Source organism: Peromyscus leucopus, chromosome 8b, assembly GCF_004664715.2.
Source record: "Peromyscus leucopus breed LL Stock chromosome 8b, UCI_PerLeu_2.1, whole genome shotgun sequence".
NCBI lineage: Eukaryota > Metazoa > Chordata > Mammalia > Rodentia > Cricetidae > Peromyscus > Peromyscus leucopus.
In genome coordinates, this window is record NC_051086.1 from 68,423,126 (window position 1) to 68,447,986 (window position 24,861).

A 24,861-nucleotide genomic window follows, 5' to 3' on the forward strand; every position below is an offset into this window, starting at 1 on the left:
TTTCATATTGCTGGAAATTAATTTTCTTTCTTCTTAGAGTTTTGGTGGATCCTGTACTGAAAACAAATTAACTGTCACTGAGCTACATCCCCAACCCAGAAAATAGGATTTTGGCAGAGGTTTGTAGGTTTTACTTTCCAATGAACTATTTAAGAAAGGGAACTCTGGGTGGGTAGGGTGGCACATGCATTTAGTGCCAGTACTTAGGAGGCAGAGGCAGGTGGATCCTCTTGAGTTCCAGGTCAGCCTGGTCTACATAGTAGGTTTCAGGACAGCCAGGGCTATATACATATTCTCTCTCACAGATATGTACTATGAGATGACATCATGCCTACAACAGGCTAAGTTTGATGAACTACAATGGTTTTCTTTGTGCTAAAACCTTTGAAATTTAATGGCTACTTGGAAGAGAACAATTTGAAAGTCTGATGTCAAACACCTACCTTTACTGGTTCTTGAGTTACTAGTGGCTGGTTATCAATAGCTCCTGGTTTCTGAGGATTAAGGTGCAAAAGGATATTCCCATTGGCTCCTAGCAAACACTGGTTGTTATTGTCAGAAGTATTATGTTGCCTTGCAAAGCACATATCTGCTCCTGGTGTGCTAGAATATAGAAAGCCTATCAAGAAACAAAACAAAACAACAACGATGTAGTTTTTTATTTTTAGTGTTTTTTTTTTTAATTTATTTTTTTATTTTTTATTTTTGGAGACTGGGTTTCACTGTGTAACAGCTTTGGCTGTCCTGGAACTAGCTCTGTAGATCAGGAGGGCTTCGAACTCACAAGAGGTCCACCTGCCTCTGCCTCATAAGTACTCAGATTAAAGGTGTGCTCCACCACTGCCCAGTAAAGTTTATTTTTAGATGTTCCCCGCCCCCCAGCAAATGAATGACCGTACCTTCTTATTCATTCATTCATTTATTTAACTTTATTTTGTGTGCATTAGCATGAGGGTGTCAGATTCCCTGGAACTGAAGTTACAGACAGCTATGAGCTGCCATGTGGGTGCTGGGAATTGAACCTGGGTCCTCTGGAAGAGGAGCCAGTGTTCTTAATGGCTGAACCATCTCTCCAGACCTTATTTTTGGTTTTTATATACACATAGGCTTGAATATATAAACTCAAATGTCAATGTATTATGTTAATGCTATTATTCTGGTATGTCACAGAAGTTTTACATTTTGATAAATACATAGAAAATAGGAGACAGATGTATTTTCTAGACAAAATAGAGTAATAGGATTAAAATAAAAGTTTTCAAAAATGTTACCAATGAATATTTGACTACCTTCCTAGAATATACAATAATTTATGAGAATTACAGACCTCCTGATAAGAAGGAAGGCCAAGTAGCTGTGTTTTCACACTCCCTAAAATTCTTCTACTGTAAGCATTATTCCAAATATTCTTGGCAGAAAACAGCAATAGGAAGCCTCTAAACCTCTGTCCCTCTCCCTCCCTCAGAGTCAAAGTCTGTATATAGCACTCACATTATGTAGACCAGGCTGGCCCTCAACTCAGAGACCCACCCACATCCTACCCCCTTTAAAGGGGTTCATGTGTTACCACACTCAGTGCCTATTTTCTTCATATAGCTATTTAAAAAGAAGTCATAATCTTCATAATAGAAAAACATACAGAGAAAAATGACTAATAATGGTATAGTTGAACCTGAAAGTATTTTAAGATATTTCAACTCTCAACTACATTGTAAACATTCTAGTTATGAACTGCTTTGTAAACTTCTATTTGTGACACTACTCATCCCGTGGGTAATAATATAGTAACACACACATCGGACAGAAACTTAGGATTAAAAAATAATCTTGTTTTTAACAGGGAGGGGGGGGAGTGCTAAGGCTATTATTCATAGTAGAGCATGAAGTTACCACATCTGATACCCTTGACTCAAATGGAGAAGGAAAAGGAGACGGAGAGAAAGTATGAGAATGAAATGTGGTGTTACAGCAGATCACGACACTCCTAGGACCACTAAACCATTTCTGTAGTGTCGGCTAGGGAAGACAAACCGTAGACTCTACACAGAGTGAAGGAAAGAAAACGCTAGCCCTGCCAGTGTGCTTACTACTCCCACAGGAAAAAAATGTCAGAAAACAGTGACAGAGAAAATAATGTTTGAGAGTTTTGCTATTTTTTCAGCAGTTAAGAGGGATTATTCTCAAGTTGAATTATAGTAGTACCAAAGTATCTTCCCTATAAGTACAGAACCATTAAGGTTCAGCTAAGTACAAAGGATAGAAGGGAATTAATTATAAGTATTATTAATATGTGGTATTTTAACAAAATAAATCTCAAAACTCTGGACTGAGGTATTGAGATGACCTGATATGAGGCCTCTAATCCAATGAAGGCACATGTATGATTAAAGAGTTCTTGAGAAGGATAATTTTATTTTCTTAAAATCTGTTTTCACTATACTGAATTTACTGGCAAAATAGATTAAATAGTAATATGGCTTGGCTAATGAAAAGTGAAAAGATTTTCATATTGAGACATTATGAGTTTACTTAAAAACCTATAATACATCAAAAAAAAAAAAAAAAAAAAAAAAAAAAAGATAGCCGGCCAGTGGTGGCGCACGCCTTTAATCCCAGCACTTGGGAGGCAGAGCCAGGTGGATCTCTGTGAGTTCAAGGCCAGCCTGGGCTACCAAGTGAGTTCCAGGAAAGGTGCAAAGCTACACAGAGAAACCCTGTCTCAAAAAATAAAAAAAATAAAAAAAAATAAAAAAAATAAAAAAAAAACCTATAATACATTCAGGAATTTTATAATTCACCATTTCATTCAAAATGTATTTCTTTGAAAGGAAGCCTGATGCCAATACTGTAACTACAAAAGTAGATTCAGCTAAGAATAATCATGAGTGTGGTATGGTGGTACATGCTTATAATCCCAGTACTTAGGAAGTAAAAGCAAGAGTTTCAGAAGTTCCTCCTCAGCTATAAAGCAAGTTCAAGTCTAGTCTGGGTTACAGAGAACCTGTGTGAAAAACATTACTAAGGCCCAAGTTATATTTACCACTGCCAGTAGACTCGGAGGCTTCAGATGCAGAAGAAATGTTGTCTGAGTATTTCTCTTCTGTGGTATTCACATAACTGAGGTTGTTACTGATTCTATCTTCTCCCTGCTCCATAGGATGTGCTGCTGCTCCAAACGAAAATTTTCCCCCATTTAGAACAGATGATGGCTCAATCACAACAGGGTTGGCATCCTAAAATCAGAGAGAAGCCAAATTTAACAATCTGACAACTGTGTAGCTTTTAAAGAATTTTAAAAAATGTATTTCTGTATTTTATGTACATGGGTGTTTTACCTCCGTGTGGGTGTACCATGTGTGTGCCTGGTGCCCTCAGAGACCAGAAGAGGGTGCGGAATCCCCTAGAATAGATGGTTGTAAATTGCCATGTGGGTCCTGGGAATTGAACCTGGGTCCTCAGGTAGAGAGCAATTAGAGCTCTTAACCACTGAACCATCTTTCTAATCCCTCAAAAAATTAATTCTTATCACTGAGTTGCTAAAGCCATTTACTATATAATTAAATTTTACTTTCTTAAGGGAATAATGAGTATATGTATACACATATAAACACAATGTCCACAATATATTTATATAATATATACAATATACTCATCAGTACATTGAGAAAGACTGTACCACATAAACCAGTTCTGAAAGGCCAGAGATGCCACCCGTGAATACTACATACAGCAAAACAGTCAAAATCAAAGGAGAAGAACAGTTCATGATAAAAAACAAATTTAAGGAATTTATGTTCACCAAGTTAGCTTTACAGAGGACACCAGAATAATACTTCAGTCTGAAGAGGTTAACCACACCAAGAAGACAAAAGGAATAATCTCAGAACGGTTCATCAAAAGAGGTCTAAAAAAACACCACTACAACAAAATATCAGGAATTAACAAGCATTGTTAAACAATAACTCTCAATATCAATACTATCAATTCTCTAAAAGAAGAAGAGGAGGAGGGGGAGGAGGAGGAGGAGGAGGAGGAGGAGGAGGAGGAGAAGACGACAACAGATTCACAGATTGGCTTAGAAAACAGGATCCATCTTTCTTCTGCCTCCAAGAAAATACACCTCACTATCGAGGACAGGTATTATCTTAGGGTAAAAAGGATGGAAAAGGGTATTCCAAACAAATGGAACTAAGAAACAAGTAGGCATAGCTATTTTAATATCTGATAAAGTAGACTTCAAACCAAAATGACTTAGAAGAGATGGGGAAACACACAACATACCCATTAAAAGAACAATCCACCAAGAGGATATTTACAATGCATTCATACAAACACAAGGCACTAATTTCATAAAAGAAACACTATTAGATCTAAAATCACACATTTAGCTTAGAATAGTGACAGTGGTTGACTTCAATGCCTCACTCTCTCCAATATATAGGTCATCCAGGACAAAAATTAAACAGAAAGCCTGGAGTTGAATAATATTATAAATCAAATGGGCTTAACAAATATCTACAAAATATTCCACTCAAACACTAAACGTTACAATTTCTTCTCAGCAGCAGAGGGACTTTCTCCAAAACCAATCACAGAGTAGGATATAAAGCAAGTCTCAACAAACATAAAAAACTAAAATAACATCCTGCAGCCTATCTGACCATCACAGATTAAAGCTGATTATGAACAGCAATACAAACAGCAGAAAATACACAAACTTATGAAGTCTAAACACACTACCGAATGAAAACTGGGTCAAGACAGAAATCAAGAAATTAAAAAAAAAAAAAACCTTAGAATTGAATTAAAATAACACAATATATGAAAATCTATGAGACACAAATAAAGGCAGTTCTTTTTTTTGTAATTAAAACATTTATTTGAAAACATTTTTAAGATTTTACTTTTTTTAATATATATATATATGAGTGCTTTGCCTACATGTATGTATATGGACTGCATGTCTGCCTGGAGCCCACTGAGGAAAGCAGTTCTAAGAAGAAATTTCACAGTACTAAATACCTACATCAAAAAACTTGAGAGATCTCATATTAATAACTTAATGATACAAAAGTGGAAAGTAACAGGGGCACCTCAATGTTGACCTCTGGCTCTTCACCCCATACACATCTATAATCTTACAGCACATGGGAGGCACAGGCAGGAAGACAAAGACTTCTAGGCAGCTTGGGTTTCCCTTGGGACTCTGTCTCAAGGGGGAAAAAAAAATAAGGCTACTATAAAAATGTATATAAGCCAAGCAGTGGTGGTGCACTCCTTTAATCCCAGCACTTGGGAGGCAGAGGCAGACCAACCTGGTCTTCAGAATGAGTTACAGGACAGCCAGGGCCACACAGAGAAACCCTGTCTCAAAAAACCTAAAAAAAAAAAAAAAAAAAAAAAAATGAAACACAAAGATGGGGCTGGAGAGATGGCTCAATGATTAACACCATTTGTTGCTCTTTCAGAAGACCTGGGTTCAGTTCCCAGCACCCATATGGCAGTGCACAACCATCTGTAACTGTCTAGCTCTAGTGACTCCGATGCCTGTTCAAACTTTCTTTGGAACAGGTATGCATATGGCATACAGACATACACACAGGCACATATACACATAAAGTTTATATATATGTGAGAAGAAAGCAAATACCCTCTGTACATCATTTAGCAATAACTGCAGTTAATATTTGGATGTATTTAATTTTGTTTTATTCCTTTTCCTTTTTTTTTTTTTGGTTTTTCGAGACAGGGTTTCTCTGTGTAGCTTTGTGCCTTTCCTGGAACTCACTTGGTAGCCCAGGCTGGCCTCGAACTCACAGAGATCCGCCTGGCTCTGCCACCCGAGTGCTGGGATTAAAGGCGTGCGCCACCACAGCCCGGCCCTTTTTTTTGAGATACCATCTTACTATATAGCCTACCCTGGGATCCTATATGCCATTTTATTTGGTATCTTATTCCTTATAACTGAAAAATTATCTGTACATGCAGAAGATAAGTTGAGACATTCTTATTTACAGATCAAAGATAAGAAAGCAGTTAATAATGATCAATGTCTAAACAGAACACCAATTAAGCTGTGACTTGGTGTTCATCTTCCTGCTTCTGCCTCCTCTGTGCACCAAAGGTTTCTGGCAGGCATCAACAAAGCAGGCTCATGTACTCTCGTCAGTACACTCTATAAGGGTGTGCTTAAGCCCTCTATGATGCTCCTACAGAAAATTAAAAGTAAAAGTAAAAATTAAAAGTATTTAAGAAAAAGTTAAGTTATCCTTGGAGTGAACATTTAGTAAGATATTACCTTTTCATCCTAAAGGCCAAAGTAAGAATATAAAGACCAGAAAGTGTTTCAAAATAAAGACTGATGCTTTAACCTTAAGATTCCCATTCGTCTACTACATTCAACATTATCTGCCAACAGGTCCCTGAAGTCTGAATACTTTTATTCACTGAGAGACACTACATCCATGTTTGCTGTTAATATGTTTTATACTGAAAAACACATGAATGTAGCCAAATGGTAGTGTGTTTATCTACTGTGTGTGAGACAGTCAAGTTCAACCTTCAGAACAGCAAACTGAACTTAAGCAAGATCCAGTTCCTGAGTGCAGGGGCTATAAGAGTGAGCCACTATGCCCAGTTGAAATGAAGTTTTTTGAATAAGAAATTAAAACTTCTTATTAATTTCCTCCAATTTTTATTTTATTTTTTTATTTTTTGGTTTTTCAAGACAGGGTTTCTCTGTGTAGTTTTGGTGTCTTTCCTGGATCTCGCTCTGTAGACCAGGCTGGCCTCGAACTCACAAAGATCCGCCTGTCTCTGCCTCCCAAGTGCTGGGATTAAAGGTGTGTGCCACCACCGCCCGGTCATTTTATTTTATTTTTAGGAGACAAGGTTTTTCTATGTAGCCCTGGCTGTCCTGGATCCCTATGTAGACCAGACTGGCCTAGAACTCAAACTAGATCACAGAGACTACCTGCCTCTACTTTCCAAGAACTGGTATTAAAGGTGCTGGACACCACCATCCAGCCTCTCTCTTAATTTTTTAATGTAAAAGGTGAAGGACAATGCAAATAATGTAGTTGACAACACATATTTTAAAAACCAGCTGCTACACTGGATCCCAGGTCTACAATGAACAGGATATCCAGGTTTCTTTTGCTCTCAGCAACAAATTCCTCACAAGTAAAATGAATAACCACAACTTCCTCATAGAGATATGAGAATGAAGTGGCATATACAGTGTGTAACATAAATAGGCACTACCTTTACATAGGACTGTTGACAAGGGAGAAATCTGTGTAGAAATGCATACACTGAGCCTGTCCCATATCAATTTTCATGAATACTCATTTCTTTTCCCTTTAAATCTTGGTCCAATTTGGCATGCTATATTACTAGGTAGTAGTTCCACAGTCTGATAGAGTTGAAAATCTTACTATAGAATGTATATATACAGGAATTTAACTCACGTATTTGACATATTCTTTCCACTGCTGCCACCACTGCATGGAGATGATAAACCAATTGTGTCCTGGCTGCAGACCATACCTGCTTTCTCGTTCTAACCATCCTCTGCACATACAAAAGAAATCCAACGCATAAAAACAAATTTTGTGAAATTGAGAGCAAGACTGTAATTTATCACTAGAATTACTTTTTTTTTCATCAGAAATTTCAAAACAGAAAAGCATGAAACAGAAAGATGTACTCAGTAGAGACTGCCACTACTTCAATTAGTGTAGTGGAACACCGTTCTACCAGAAAGTCAATTTCAACAGTCACAGGCCACTGTGAAATACCATTCACAAACAGTGTTGGGGCTGGAAAGATAGCTCAGTGGTTAAAGTGTTTAACGCACAAGTACAAGGCCCTGACTTCAGATCTCCAACACTATGTAAAAGCCACGTGTAGTAGTGCATGCCTAAAATCCAAGCACAGAGGTTGTAAGCAGGTAGATTCCTGGAGCTTGACGGCCAGCAGTCTAGCCAATGGTTAACTGAGGTGGTTTGAATGAGAATGGCTCTCCTAGGCTCCTGTTTGGTCCCTGGTTGACAGAATTACTTGGAAAGGATTGGGAGGTGTGGCTTTGTTGGAGGTGTGTCACTGGAGTGGGCTTTGAGATTTAAAAGCCTACACCAGACCCAGTCTTTTTCCCTTTAATTGCTACCTGTGGATCAGGATGTAAGCTGTCAGCTACTGCTCAAGGGCCCTGACTACCTGCCTCCAAAGCTCCTTGACAAGGTGATCATGGACTAAATCTCTGAGACTGTAAGCAAGCCCCCAGTTAAATGCTTCCATAAGTTGTCTTAGTCATGGTATTTTGTCATGGCAATAGAACAGTAAGTAAAACAGTGACCTACATGAAGACTCCCATAAGTTGCCCTGTAACTGCCACACATGTCCCATCACATTCCCCTTCTCACAAAAAATAAGATGTAGTAAAAATTTTGTTTGAAAAATACCATAATAAAACCTAATTCTTTGTATGCTAATAAAAATAAAGATAAAAAAAATAACCAAAAATTAAAACTATCCTAATGGATAAGAACCAGAATTTCATTCTGGTTTTGAGTTTATTCCCTTAGTAACTAATTATATTGTTCATCTTTCTATGTGCCTGAAGACCATCTGAGTATCTCTAATGGAAAGCATGTCCACTGATGCAATGAAAATGTTATATAAACATTTGTAGTTCTCTATTTTTTTTAGTTACATCTCACACAGACATGTATTATATGAATAACAGGCAAAACAAAAAATAAATATCAAGCTCAATAACTGAAGACACATCAACAAGTTTTATTATGACTCATTGGGTAGTCTTGAAAATAAACTGTATTGATTAAAGTCATAAAAAGCACTTGTTACATATAGTTTTTTCGTTTCTTTGGTTGGTTTCGTTTTTTTGAGACAGGGTTTCTGCATGTAGCCCTAGCTGTTCTGGAACTTGATTTGTAGACCAGGCTGCTCTCAAACTCAGTGCTCTCTGTCCTCTACCTCCTAGTGCTGGGATTAAAGGCATGCACCACCCAGCTACATACAGTTCTTTAAATAAAACTCCAATAAAATCCAGCTGCAAGAAATCTTGCTATAATTGATTATGACATGGATTGTCTTACATTTAAAAAATATACTTGAGGACACTAAATTATTCTTAAGACAACTGAAACAAGTTATCACTTTCATTCCCTCTTGCCTCCTGGAAATTTAAAAACTTCTATTATCGTACTTGTGTACATACATGCATGCGAGCGAGCGTGAGTGGGTATGTGTGTGTCTGTGCATGCACACATGCCATTGCATGTGTATAGAAACCAGAGGATAATCTAATGGAATCAGTTGTCTCCTTTGACCTTCAAGTGGGTTCCAGGCAAAGAACTCAGGGTTTTAGAAATCCAGTCAGGTGACAGTGGTCAAGGGTACAGCTGTGCGCAGATGCCATTGCCTCCTACAGTACTCTCTAGATGTTTTTTGATTGTCCCCTCTGGTGGCAACTGCTAGGGGAGTTAGTTTGCCTGTTCTCTATATTTTAACCAGTTATCTTTTCATTGTTGAACAGTAGCAGTTCTTTATACATTCTGGTTATTAAAGATTTATGGGAGATACAGTTTGTTAATTTTGTCTTTCTTTCATTTTGTAGGTTGTCTTTCATATACAGAAGTTTTAGATTGTGAAAAAGTCTAGTTACTTTGTAAGAGAATGTGTGGTGGTATTGTGTTCCCCAAAATATTGTGCACACTAATAAACTTATCTGGGGTCAGAGACAGAATAGCCACAATATTAAACATAGAGGATAGGCAGTGGTAGCACACGCCTTTAATCCTAGCATTCCAGAGGCAGAAATCCATGTGTTCAAGGATACAGCCAAGCATGGTAACTCACGCCTTTAATCCCAGAAAGCAGCCTTTAATCCCAGGGAGTGATGGCAAAAACAGATAAATAAGGCGTAGAGACCAGAAACTAGAAGCATTTGGCTGCTTAAGCTTTTAGGCTTCTAGCAGCAGTTCAACTGAGAGCCATTCGGATATGAGGACTCAGAGGCTTCCAGTCTGAGGAAACAGGATCAGCTGAGGAATTGGCAAGGTGAGGTGGCTGTGGCCTGTTCTGTCTCTCTGATCGTCCAGTGTTGACCCCAGTACCTGACTCCAGGTTTGATTTTTATTAATAAGACTCTCTAAGATTCCTGCTACAAGAATGCTTTTGGAGTCACATCAAAAAATCAAATACAAAATCCAAATAATTTCCTTTTCCTTCCTACTTTCTCTTTATTTCCTCCCCTATCACTGTCCAAATCATTTTAAAGAGTTTTTTTGGACATAAAATTCTTAGTTGGTTTTTTTCTGCACTTCTTAATTCTAAATTCTATGCTTTTTGATGGAAAAGTTGGCAACTTGTCCTAATGGAAGAACCTCACTAAGAGTAGCCAAGTTGCTTTTTTCTTGCTGCTCTAAAAATTCTTTTAGTAATTACATTAAAGGGTAAGATTTCTACCCCTGAGTGACATCCCCAGTCCCAGTACAATTTTAAAGTTAAACATAATTTGACTTTAAAATTAATCTAGTTTCATAGCTAGGAAGACTATTTATTTGTTTGTTGGTGGGATTTTTTTTTTTGGTGGTGGTGGTGGTGGGGGGGGAGGGTTTCTCTGTATAGCCTTGGTTGTCTTGGAACTGGTTCAGGATGGCCTTGAACTCCTGAGATCTGCCTGCCTCTACTTCCCAAGTGCTGGGATTAAAGGTGTGTGCCACCACGCAGGCCTCTGTATGTAATTTTTATAAACAGTTTTACTGTAATAATTAAAGCAAGATAAACTGTTCCTTGTAACTAATGTATCTCAGGTGTTAGAAATTTTACCTATGTAATAAAAAATACACAGAAACTATAAACTTACCTAATAATTTGTCCCTCTTCTTCTGGAGTGGCTGGTCTTAACCCCAGAACTATGTGACACACCTAGGGGAAAAGAAAAAGACATTCAAACTTCACTAGTGGTGCTGATGATTACACCGAATAATGTTTGATGTCATTTACATGAAATCTACTTTTTAAATAAAAACTGAATTAACAATGGTTCAACTGGTAAATTATCAATTATTACCTGAAGAAATTTAACTTAGTTGTGTGGATTTTAATTTTTTTTTTAAGTGGAGGCTAACTTCCAAATCTTGAATAGCAGAGTAGTGTACATTTTAGATCTATACCAATCAGGCATCAGCTGTCAAGAAGAGACCAATTTCCATTTATTCACACAGTTGTATTGCATTCAAGTTATCCTTCATTGAAAATGGAAAATCATGAAAAAAATCATCCTGAGTGAGGTAACCCAGATCAAAAAAGACAAACACGGAGTGTACTCACTCGTAAGTGAATGTTAGAAGCAAAGCAAAGGATAACCAGGCTACAATCCACAACCCAGAGAAGCTAGGTAAAGAGGAGGACATATATCGATCACCCCAGGTAGGGGAAAGGGTTAAGATCTCCTGGGCACACTGAGAGGGAGGAATAGAGGGGAGGGAATGGGAGGGGAAGGGAGGTGGGAACATGGTGGAGAGACTGGGGAGGGAGAGCAATGAAAGAGATATCTTGACAGAGTGTACCATTAAGGGGATGGGGATTTCTGCTGCAGCTAGGGAAAACCCCAGGAACTCACAAGATTGTCACCAGCTAAGACTCATAGCAATGGTGGAGATGGTTCTAGAACTAGCTTTCCCTTGCACTCAGACTGGTGTCTACTCTAATTGTCATCACAGTGGCTGATGGAAGCAGATGCAGAGACCCACAGCCAAGTACTTGGCCAAGATCCTGAAGTTCAGCTGAAGAGAGGGAGAAAGGATTATAAGAGCAAGGGGGCGGGGGGTCAGAATCATGAGGAGAAAAACCACAGAAATAGCTGACTCAAGCTAATGGGAGCTCATGGACTCTGGACTAACAGCTGGGGAGCCTGCATTGGACCGAATTAGGCCCTTTGAATGGGGGTGAAAGTTGCGTGGCTTGATGTGTTTGTGGGTACCTTGGCAATGGGACCAGGACTTACCCTGGGTAAACAAACTGGTTTTTTAGACCCCATTCCCTACAGTGCAATGCCTCACTCAGCCTCCATGCAGCAGGGAGGGGTTGGCCCCAACATGGTCTAATAGCCTGTGTTGACTACCCAAGGGAGGCCTTACTCTCTATGAGGAGAGAATAGGAGTGGGATGAGGGTAGGTGGGAAGAGTGGGAGAAGAGGAGGGAGGGAAAACAGGGGTTGGTATGTTAAAGGAAAGAAATTTTTTAATAAAAAAAATTATATATACATATATACACACATACACACAGATATATATAAAAACAAAAAAAGAAAATGGAAAATCGTAAGAAATATAAACATACCAAGCCATTATGACCTTTACAGGTGTTTTAACAAGGAAGAGAAAATAAAAAAAAGAAACAAAAATAGTTACTATTAGATTCAAGTGTTTCTATAAGATGTGGTTATGTAGCCTGGATGTGCTAACACTGACACATGATGGAAGACACAGAATTACTAGTACCCATCACCCTTCCCAAATGTGTCATTTGCCTTAAACATACCTGGAAGAGGAGATTCAAAAATTCATTGGCAAGAACATTTTTCACACTCCAGATCTGATAGTCTTCCAGAGTAAGATGGCCCATCTGAAAGAGAGACATTCAAATGATCTCCTGTCAATAAATGTCATTCAGAATAAAAATCATATTTTTGAAAGCAAACCAATAATATGCAGATGGTACGGATTCACATAAGAAGTATGACAATTAGTATAAATTTACAAGTGATAAAATATAAAAAAAATTATCTATAATTTTGTTCAAGCAGTCAGTAGAAACAGCAATTATTAACAATTTCCTTTCTCCAATACAACTTTGGAAATGACTTGCACAGAGTGGCACAAATCTATAATTCCGGAAGGAGGATCAGGAGTTTGAAGCCATTCTTGGTTACCCAGAGGAGTTTGAGACCATCCTGGGCTACACATAGTGAGATCCTGTCTTTAAAAAACAACAACAAAGAACAACAACAATAATGCATGTTTTAGATAAATGGTGAGATATCATTGGAGTCAGCAAAATGTCCAAGTCCTACCCTAAAGTGTAACTGTTTTATTATCATGGTTACATGGAGATTTGAGCAGCTAAACAATCTGCTCAATGGTCACTGGAGCCAGAAATGTTAAGCTTCATTTAACATAAAAATATACTACCAGGGCAATAGGCTTTTAATCCCAGCACCGGGAAGTAGAGTCAGGTGAATCAACAAGTTTGAGGCCAGCCCTGAGCACTGGGATTAATGGTGTGTGCTGCCACTACCACCCCAATCGTCTTTTTTTTTTTTTTTTTTTTGGTTTTTCGAGACAGGGTTTCTCTGTGTAGCTTTGCGCCTTTCCTGGAACTCACTTGGTAGCCCAGGCTGGCCTCGAACTCACAGAGATCTGCCTGCCTCTGCCTCCCGAGTGCTGGGATTAAAGGCATGCGCCACCACTGCCCGGCCCAATCGTCTTTTAAATAATGAAGTTTGTGCTATGTAGCCTAAAACTCTTAATCCTGCTCTTCTATGTGAGACTTCTAAGTATCAGGATCACAGGTGGGCACCATCACAACCAAACTACAAAGCAATTTTTGTTTTTGTTCTTATACAAAGGTTTTTGTTCTTACATATACCAAATAGAAGTGGACACCTTAGTTTGACAGAGAGGGTGAAAATTAAGGGGGAAGTTTAAATTGTTAAGTAGGCTTTCAGCCCTGAAAAAAAGAAATCATTTGTTTCTATTGAGAATCAGTTAATGGGGATATCATTCTTTCTGCAACTGTGACTGAATCAAGAATATAACTGACTTAATTTTTTTCTAAACCTCAATTTTATAACACCATTATGGCCTACACTTTACCAGCCTGCTACTAAGTACATGTCAATACTTGAATGAAAACATTCAAATTACTTCACATATAAAAATTATTTTCAATTTCACAGAGACAAATAGATAAAAATTTAAAACAAGCTACAGAAGTAAATCTGTTATGTTATGATACTGCTACTAATAAGTCTTATCAAACTAAATAATTTAAGGAGTTATTATTTGTAAATCCATGGCCTCATGTTCCTTCCCAGTTAATCTAACCACCCCAGAAATCACAACCTCTGTATCTACCACTGTTAATAGAGCCATGCTAGATATACTGTTTGGTTTCCCCATAAAGCTGGCCTTACCATGACTACTAAATGGAAGAAATAAAGACTATAAACTAAAGCTGTCAAGAGAGATGTCTACTTAATTCATATACTAGACTTCACTGAGTTGTCTGAAGATGGAATGGACTATCTTTAAAGATGATGTAAAGGTATTTTAACCACAGGTCCAGATAAGTGGGGATAATCCAGAAGAGTCATTTGACCATACATATAAATGACACATCTTGATTTAGAGCACACAGTATTTTTACAAAAAAATAAATTACTCATAGACAGCCTCACCTTTGTGGTATCATGTGCATTCAATATGTCTTCTACAATGTCCGACAGAGCCATATGTAATTCCTTTAAAAAGAAATTCAAAAGAGTAGTATGTATGATTTTTAGCCCCTCATATAAAAAACAATGCTTTTTTCTTTTCTTTCTTTTCAAACATTCACTCCATCTTCCTTGTAAACAATCAGAACTTAGTAGGACATAGGGCACACTACATGCCTGCCTTAGTAACGTTAAAATCCTGTCTCAAAAACCAACCAACCAACAAAAAGAATCATAACTTACAGGAATATCGTCAGTGCGGTTATCTTTCCAGACCTCCAAAAGTGCAACCACCATGTCTTTCAGTTCAACCCTGGAGAGAACTCCATCACGGTCAACATCAAACACCTTGAAGCAAACTAATGACAAGAAACTCTTAAGAAGGGAAATCACTTTTAGATTCTAAAATACAGTACATTTCATTAGAAGCTACCCTGTACAATTACTTAATTTCCTAAGCAAGAATGTACTAGAACAGTTCTCATCAGGAGTAGACTATGCTATAGCATTGTTATACCATTAGTATAACATACAGAACTTTGTGAACAGACCTCATGACTGTCTCTAAATCACTACCCAGCCAAACCCAGAGCTACCTTTCGTATACACTGGAAAGAAGAGGCTAAGTCACTCACTCTGTAACAAGCATTACTTTACAGGTTTCCAAGAGGCAAGGCAAATCTTTGCATCTCTCTCTTCTCCCTGGTGCTGCTGAATCAAACCTGAGCCTCGGTCATGCTGTGCATATGCTTTTCTTCGCACTCAGCTCCATCCCCTCCCCTAGGTTAGTCTTTGCACTCAGTCAGTTCTAACCCCTCCCTTTACTTAGTTTCTCATACTCAAGACTGATCACTGAAGGGCTCTTTCTCCTATGCTTAAAATTCCCATCTACACTGAGAATTAAGACTCCTAATTTCAATGTCTTGAATGTAATTCATGCCACTGAATTGTGAACTTAAAAATGGTTACAATTGCAAATATTATGTTCATTAAAAAAATAAGGTGGAATGTAATCACCATACATTATATGTGTGTATGAAATTAAAGATAGCGATGTTCTAAAATTGAAAGTGCTGATGGTGTCATGGGCCTATGAGGATGCTGGGCTAAATTCTATCAAATTGTGTAAACAGGCAAATTGTATACTATGTGAATTATTTGTCAATAAAGATTTTTATAAAATATAAAAAACAAACAAAGACTAATTTCTACTTTACCTGTCCAAAAAAATCTAATATACATTTAATATTTTGTCAAGTGCAATTTTAACTCTTTAGTAAAGTTTATATACAACAATGTAAGAATTAGACAATTACCACTATAACTCTAAATGAATCATTCTGGTTTGTTAATTTCTGATTGACTAGCACAAAAAAAAAAGAAAGAAAAAGAAAGTTAAAATAAAAAATTATTTTAAATTGCATTTATTTATTTAGTGTGTTTATTTAAGTGCACATGTAGACGTCTGAGGACAACTTGTGTGCGTCACTTTTTTCCTTCTACTATGTAAGAGGTCCCAAATCTAAAGCTAGTTGTTTGACTTAGTGGCAAGCATGCTTACCCATTAAGCCACATCACTGACCCAAAACTTTAAACTTTTCCTTAAAGACATTAAATTTCAATGAAAAATAATTGTTGGGTGGGTGTGTTGTTGGTGTATGCCTTTAATCCCAGCATGTGAGAGGGAGAAGCAGGTAGATCTCTGTGAGTTCACGGTTATCCTGAGCTATAGAGTAGGATCCCGTCTCAACAAACCAAATAAACAAATAAACAAACAAACAGATTTTAGTAAGAAAGAAGTCATGTGTCATAAAACCAATTTGGAATAATGAATAACGAAGAAACTTGAATGTGTAAGATCAAAAACATCCTTTCATGCCAGGTGGCAGTGGCACACAACTTTAATCCGAGCACTCAGGAGGCAGTGACAGGCAGATCTCTGTGAGTTTGAGGCCAGCCTGGTCTATAGAGCGAGTTCCAGGACAGGCTCCAAAGCTACAAAGAAACCCTGTCTTGAAACAAACAAACAAACAAACAAACAAGATTTGTTAATATGATATTATGCTTTAAAACCATTTTGGATGGAAAATATCATTTTAGTATTTAATAAAATATGTCCAACTACAAATTTCCTCTTGTGAATAGAATATTAATGTATGTAAGTAACAGAATGAGTTATGCTTCAAATTATGTAAGACACAAAATACTCTATAGACTAATGAAATATTTCCTAATATTTAAAATTTTCCTTAAGCATGGTGGCTCACACCTGCAATCCTAGCATTCAAGAAGCTGAGAAAGGAAGGTCAAGAGTGGCAGGTCAGTCCAAACTAAAACCCTGTTTTAAAATTTTTTTTCCCATTTATAATTTATTAATTATGAATTTCAGATTTTCCAGGACAATCAATCCTATTAATAACAGAAAATATCCCAAACTATATCCTAGTAAGTACTAAAGAATACGTTGAGTCTACCAGGTTGATCATAGTCTTGGGGGGGGGGGGGTTTTGCCCTGGAGGATGTGGGAATGGGGGTAGGCTGGAGGTAAGGGGAGGGGGTGGGAGGGGGGAGAATAGCGGAACCCGTGGCTGATATGTAGAACTGAATGGTATTGTAAAATAAAATAAAATAAAATAAAAAAATTTAAAAAAAGATAAATAATATGAGAAAGAAAATGAGGAATAAAGATAAAACTGCAGATTTGGGTCAAATATACTCACTAAAAAATATGTGCTTAGGGAAACATATAAATAAATTTTGATTTCTATCAAAAAAAAAAAGAATACGTTGTTGCTTCCTTAGACTGAATTCACTAAATCACCAATTATGAGATTACTATTTGCCAACATGATAGTTAAGAAACTCAATCCTTAATCCACAAATGATGATTCATTGAATTTTGTTTTTACATAATGTGACACTTTGCAGATACTATTTATCACACTTACATTTTTGTCTTTCAGCTAGGGGGCCCCTGCAGCAGGCTGATAACCCACAGGATATCTCTTTGAAGTCTATGTGATTGTCACGATTTTCATCAAAAGCATTAAATAAACCTGTAAGTAAAAAAAGACACCATAAACCACAGTCAACAAACTTCCTAATGTAACACTGATCTGTTTATGAAGTTAGGAATGTCTTTTACATAAAGTGACTATATTTAAAAAAAAAAAAAAAGCTTGCAATTTTCCAAGGAACTATTCCTTCTTTCCTTTAGTATAATTACAACTGAAATCCATACGCCAGTAGAATATACTACACTCCTTTTTTTTAACTACACTTTTTTCCTACACTTCTTTATGTCTGTTTTTACTTCTCTAGTACAAATTATCTAGTAGTTTAAAGATGTCTTCAAAGGTAACAAATGAATATTAAGAATCAAGCTGGGAACTAGGCGGTGGTGGCACATGCCTTTAATCCCAGCACTTGGGAGGCAAAGGCAGGTCAATCTCTGAATTTCAGGACAGCCAGGGAACAATCAAAGAAACCCTGTCTCAAACAAACAAATAAACAAAAAGAATCAAGAAAGGTTAGAAATTATAACAACTGTCCTTCGAAAGACAGGAGAAAAGTTGAACTGCTTATTAAATGAATATTCAAATATATATCATTACATCATCAATAAACTTTTGTAAAGCTTTTCCTGGAAAGGGAATACATTACTATAAAAAACGACTACAGTACCTTCTTTGTAAAAATCTTTCACACATATATTTTAAATTTCAGAAGAGGGTAGGGACTTAAAATTTCATCCTGTGATTTTTCATTTCTTAATAAAACTATGTACAATTTCAAATAAAATTATGTGTAAACTTCCCAACTCTCTTTTCTAATAGAATTTAAATTTAGTTTACTTTTTGACAATTTCATACATGTGAACACAACAGCATGTCAATCACATCCCCTGCTTCTACCCTCCCCAGGACCTTCCAACAATCCTCCACACCAATCATCTACTTCTTCAAAGGTAAAAACAGAATTACACTGTTGAACAGATAGAAGGGCAGGAACAGGGGACAAAGGTGCTTGTGGTCTGATGACTGAGTTAGATCCCCTGAAAAACTCATGGTGGAAGGAGAACCAGCTCTCAAAAGCTGTCCTCTAAGCTCTGTAAGTGTGCCATGGCATGTGTGTGCATGTGCTCAAATGTAAACACATCTCTAGCTCGCTCTCTCTCTCTCTCTCTCTCTCTCTCTCTCTCTCTCTCTCTCTCTCTCTCTCTCATATACACACACACAAAATGTTAAAAAGAAAGCAAGCAAAGCAGAGAGAGAGAGAGAGAGAAACAGAGAGAGAGAAAGAAAGAGAGGGGGGAAGGGAGGGAGGGAGGGAGGGAGAGAGGGAGAGAGGAAGGAAGGAAGGAAGGAAGGAAGGAGAAACCCAGAGTGCTATGTGCTCTAGTTCAGCTAAGGAGCACTTCTGAAATATCCTAGGTATTTGAAAACAATATAGATCTCATACGTTTCAAGAATCTATCTACTCTGTGTTTCAGTTTGAACAATAGAGAAATAGGCATGGTGGTACATGCCTATAATCCCAGTACTTGGTCTGTCTGTAACTCCAGTCCTAGGGGATCTAACACCTTCCTTTGTCCTCTGGGGCACCAGGCATGTATATGGTGCACAGATATGCATGCAGACAAAACACCCACACACAGAAAATAAAAACGTTAAAATTAGAAAGTTAAGAAAAGTTCAAAAACTTAAGTCAAAAAATGGGGCTGGAGAGATGGCTTGGCTGTTTAGAGAAATTGTAGCTCTTACAGAAGACCCAGATTTGCTTCTCAGCACCCCCCACATGGTGGCTTACAACCACTTGTAACTTCAGTTTCAGGGGATCCCACGTCTTCCTCTGACTTCTGAGAGCCCCAGGCATGCATATGGCGCACATACACAGCTCAGGAAAACTTATATAACACAAATATATCTTTAAAAGGGGGGGGGGAGTTTTGAGGATTTAGCTCAGTGGTAGAGCAAGGCCCTGGGTTCAGTGCTGAACTAAAAAAAAAAAAAAAAAAAAAAAGTGAAAACTAAAAATACTTTATAATCAGAAACAGAACCCAAGTATTCAGATTTCAAATACAATGTTTATGGTGTCATCCAAAACTATATATATATATATATATATATATATATATATATATATATATATATATATATATATATTGTTTTTTTGTTTTGTTTTTCAAAACAGGGTTTCTCTGTGTAACAGCTCTGGCTATCCTAAAACTCACTTTGTAGACCAGGCTTGCCTCAAATTCCTCTAATCTCCTGAGTGCTGGAATCAAAGGTGTGCGCCACCACTGCCCAGCTTTCAGAGATGTTCTTATCTAGAAGCTTCTATTCTCTTTTTCAGGGGAGGGAGCAGCAGTGAAATCTTATGTGAATGAAAAACAAGTGGCCAAGGAAGGGATGAATCACAGGAGGAAACCTGGAGTTCTGGCCATTCAGTGGCCAACACCCTCTGCAGGTCCTACTTGCTGACACTCCGTCATATCAAGTGTGTGTGTAAGGGGACATTCAGGTACAGAGAGCTAACTGACACATGGAAGACCACACAAGTAAAATATGAAGCTGAGGATCATAACCTTAGTTTCTCTCCTCACCACTATACTATTAAGCAAGGAACTATTAAATCTACAGGAATATAGTTTGTCAGAGTTAAATTTGTTTTGGTTTGAAATAAGATGGATTCAGTCTACTTACTTACCAAATGAACATTTGTTGTGTTTGTGTTTTTTTTTTATTTTTTAAAGGCATATTTCCTACCTTCACTCAGAGAAGGGCGAATAGGCGGTGAAACCAATGGGCCAAAGGTTTCCAAATCAAAACGTCCAGTACGGGATTGAGCCTTCAGTAGCCAATAACGTTTCTCCAGATCAATGATGTCTGATTCCTCCACTAAGAATTAAATTAAACAGATTATAAACTCAGAATGCCCTTCTGAGCCATTAGTTTATCCTGACATATGTCTTTTAAGGGCATATTTTCTCAATTAAACTACTAAAACCAATTATGCCCAAAATATACACCAAAGGATACATTTATCATATTTAAAAACTGTAAGAAAATGAAATCAAAGTAACAAAAGCATGAGATTGTAAAACTCAGAGAAAAAGAAACTATAATTTCTCATTAAGAAGACTGATAAAGCCGGCAGTGGTGGCGCACACTTTTAATCCCAGCACTGGAGGCAGAGCCAGGTGGATCTCTGTGAGGCCAGCTTGGTCTACAGAGCGAGATTCAGGACAGGCTCCAAAGTTACAGAGAAATCCTGTCTCGAAAAAACAAAACAAAAGACTGATAAAATCTAACATATAAGATCATATTCTACTAAGCCATTCTAGTCATTTTCAACCTCCACCTTAGATTTAAGTTTTACCACATCTTCTCTCCTGGTTAGAAAGTAACAACCACAACAGCAGGCAGGGCTCACATTTAACTCACACAGTCAACACAATGTGCTAGGTAACAAACAGCAAAGTCATGAAAGGATAAATATGAACACAAACTCCAAGCCTGGTTACATTTCAAGTGTTTCTGTTTCCCTCCCAAGTAATTAATATAAAATTTTGTAAGCACATAGGTATTTTATTCTCAGCTAAATATGGTACTCAAAGTTATCTTACTAAAATAAAATGCAACTCTGGGATTGTCCCTTTGGGCTATAATGAAGTATCAACTGGCGTCAGACTTGCCCCTGGCACTAAATGGCTAGCAACGACTTACATAACTCTATCAATCAAGCAGAGAGCATGCAGTGCAGGCCTTGACCCTGAGACCACTATGAGGAGAGCACTTCTACTGCCCTGCTCCTGCCTGGGCCTCTATCGTCAAAGGGGCAAGGGACTCGGAGTCTCAACACAGAGATTTATTTCACTGTGTTAGGAATGGAGGTCACTGCAGGGAGGTTGAGGTAGGTAAAAATTGGAGAAGAAAGTATTAGAAACAAGTTACACAAAGAAAGAATTCCAAAAATCTGTTCAGCTGCACATTGTTTTGGCAGCTAATTTGTGTTCTACACAGTGAAACTCCCTGAAGCTCACCTAGGAACTGTAAGCAGAAAAATTCCCAGACTATAGGCCAGCGGGGGATGCCACACTACATTCACACTGTCTAGCACTGGGGGAAAACATGAAAGAGGCCAGCAGATGGCTCAGCAAGTAAAGGAGCTTACCACCAAGTCTGACAACTTGAATTTGAATTTGATCCCAGAGTCCACATAGTAGAAAGAGAGGGAATGAGTCCTATAAGCTGTCCTCTGACCTACACACACACACACAACATGCCCTGTACGTGTGTACACACACACACACACACACACACACACACACACACACACACACACACACGTAAATGTAAAAGAAAACATGAAAAAAGTAGGAGGATGTGATACAAAACTGAGGTAAAAATTAACAAAAAGGCCTAGAAATAAGAAACAATAGAATTAGACAAGGCATGAAAACTATGAGTTATAAATATAAATATTCAGAATTAACAGTGGTGCACACACCTTTAATCTCAGCACTAATGAGACAAAGGCAGGCAGATCTGAGTTCATGGCTGGCCAGAGTTCCAGGACAGCCAGAGCTACACAGAGAAACCCTGTCTTAAAAAACAAAACAAAAGAAAAAAATTCAGAATTAAAGAAATATACTGAGGTAAGAAAAAGTAACTATAAAACATAAACCAACTAGAACTATCAAAGATGAAAAAATAACATTTATGATTTAAAAATACCCATTAGAGGACTCAGCAGCAGATTAGGGAGGAGACATGAGTAAAGATGAGTAAATCTGAACACAGGGCCACAGAAACTATTCAAATGGCAGTACAAAGAGAACTCATTAGAACCAAAGTGACTATAAGATAATATCAAACATAAACACAATTGTGAAGGAACCAAAACAACAGAAGAAAATATTTGAAATATTTACAATCGAAAATGTTTCTTGGAGACAGAATCTTTGTATGTAGCTCAAGCTGGCCTCAGAGTTACAATGATCCTCCTTCCTCAGTCTCCCAAGTGTTTTTTGTTTTGCTTTTGAGACAGGATCTCACTATGTAACCCAGGCTGGCCTGGAATTCATTATATAGACAAGGCTGGTCTCAAACTCATAAGAGATCTATGTGCCTCAGTCTGCCAAATGTTAGAATTACAGGTGTGTAATATTCTATGTGGCTCTGAAAATTTTCTAAATTTGGTGAGAACTAATTTCGCCAACACCTAACCAACTAATGTAAGATATAATCAAATTACTGATAATAATAAAAAAAAATTCATGGCTAGGATGTAGTTCCTAGACCACATGCCTAGCAGATGTGAGGCCCTGAGTCAGATAGCCCTAGCATAGGAATAGAGAGGGAGGGAAGAAGGAAAAGGATCTTTAAGACCAGTCTGGAATTGGTGGCACATACTGCCAATCCCAATCAATACTCGGGAAGCTGTGGCAGGCAGATCTCTGAGTTCCAGACAGCTGGGGCTACAAGAGAAACTCTTGGGATTAAGGGGATAGGAGACAGCAATAAGACCAGGACAAACATTACAAACAAAACAAAGGAAATAAGTATATTTAGATAAAAGGGATCAAGAAGTAAAAAAGGCAAAGTACTAAAAACAAAACTGCCAATCTCAATAGTATATATACTAGCACAACTGTACTTAAAAATCCAGAAAATACAAGGGCTTTTTGAAGCAACACAGTATTCAACAATAACAGAAGGGAAACACATTAGTTGGAATCAACATCTATGGAAAAGAGTAAGTAACAAAAAAACAAAAACAAAACAAAACAAAACAAAAAACCCCAAAAAACCTAACAAGCAAACAAACAAAAAAAGCCCAGGAAATGTTCAGGCTCTTATTTTGGGTAGGAATTTGGTTGAAGCTTATGTTGAGGGTGTCCTTGAAACTACTAGATTCTTTTTTTGTTTGTTTTTTCGAGACAGGGTTTCTCTGTGTGTTTTTGGTGCTTGTCCTGGATCTCACTCTGTAAACCAGGCTGGCCTCAAACTCACAGAGATCCACCCACCTAGCCTCCCGAGTGCTAGAATTAAAAGTATGTGCCACCACCACCCAGCGAAACTGCTAGATTCTGTAACTGAGATAACTACTATGTGTTGCAGTGGTGGTATGAAGTAATTTCTAGGGAGTGTCCATAGGCCTCAAATTATTTACTATTTGCCTCTTTAAGAAAATGTTGGTAAATCTTTTTAAAATCTTTGAAACTTCAGATTGTCAGAAACCGTGGTGTAAAAAAAAAAAAAAAAACCCCACAAAACATGTGAACTTTAGAATCATGGAGTTATGACACAGAGTTTAAGATTTGAGATTTCAAAATTGTTATGTCCTGAAATTATAAGATTGCAAGGTCTTCCTCTGTTTTATAAATAAGACATTTTTTTTTAAGTAAAGTTTTGGATTTACAGCAATATGGAGTAAAGGCAGCAATTTCAACATACCCTTATCCTCATAAACTTTGTCTTTGACACCTCCCACCAGAGTGGTCCATCTTACAATTGCTGAACATACACTAACACAATTTCACTCTAAGTCAATACTTTACATGATTTACATTAGAATTCATTCTTAGTGTTGTGTTACTGGTCTGGGTAAATGACTTCTTATCTACTATTGTAGTATCACAGAGTAATTTCACACTTCTCTAAGAATCTTCTGTGTTCTTCCTATTCACCCTTCCTCCCCATTAGTTCCTGGGCAACTCCTGATCTTTTTGTTGTTGTTGTTTTGTTTTTTTTTTAGACAGGGCTTCTCTGTGTAGCCCTGGTTGTCCTGCCTCCTCAAGTGTTGGGATTAAAGGTGTGTGCCCATCACTGCCTGGCTTACTGCTTTTTTTACTCCCGTAAGATATTTTTTAGTTTTCAGACTGCCTCCATTAACATTTCTAATTGAGAGACTAACTGGGTGGAGAAGACAGTATTTTCCTTTGGGGTTTCTTCAAACTCAAATCTGAAAAAGGTTTCTTTTCAAGTCTGTCTGGTTTCTCTACCTCTTAGCCTAACTTTCCTTCACTAGCCTTACCTGGAATCTCAGCATCTGCTCTCAGATTGAAGGCATCCTACATTCCTTCACATCACCTAGGAAGGGTCACTCATGTGGAGCTCTGCTTTGCTTTTTGCTTTCTTTTATAGATTTCTTTCATCTACATGTCTTTAGTAGCTTTAAAAGAAGAGTATGATTATTTGGTTTATGTGGTTATTTTTCTTTATTATACCTGACAGTATTGGTCTGTTTTCTACTTCTTATCATGAAGTAGAACCTTCTCCCTTTGATTATCATTCCACGATTTAGAAAATTTTCACTAGTTCAATAAAACA

At 37.5% G+C, this 24,861-nt stretch overlaps 1 protein-coding gene across 3 annotated transcripts in view; it reads right to left on the minus strand.

The window, feature by feature from the left end:
- Positions 1-24,861, minus strand: part of Usp32 (ubiquitin specific peptidase 32) — a 159,681-nt gene that overhangs the window by 54,808 nt on the left and 80,012 nt on the right. For all 3 annotated transcript variants that reach the window (XM_037200942.1, XM_037200941.1, XM_028890541.2), the window contains exons 6-14: positions 20,293-20,424; positions 17,473-17,580; positions 14,768-14,883; positions 14,489-14,551; positions 12,571-12,654; positions 10,892-10,953; positions 7,470-7,572; positions 3,041-3,233; positions 444-619 (exon numbers count right to left, since the gene is read on the minus strand). In XM_037200942.1, coding sequence (XP_037056837.1) covers positions 444-619; positions 3,041-3,233; positions 7,470-7,572; positions 10,892-10,953; positions 12,571-12,654; positions 14,489-14,551; positions 14,768-14,883; positions 17,473-17,580; positions 20,293-20,424 — 1,037 coding nt within the window. The remainder of the gene's footprint in view (positions 1-443; positions 620-3,040; positions 3,234-7,469; positions 7,573-10,891; positions 10,954-12,570; positions 12,655-14,488; positions 14,552-14,767; positions 14,884-17,472; positions 17,581-20,292; positions 20,425-24,861) is intronic.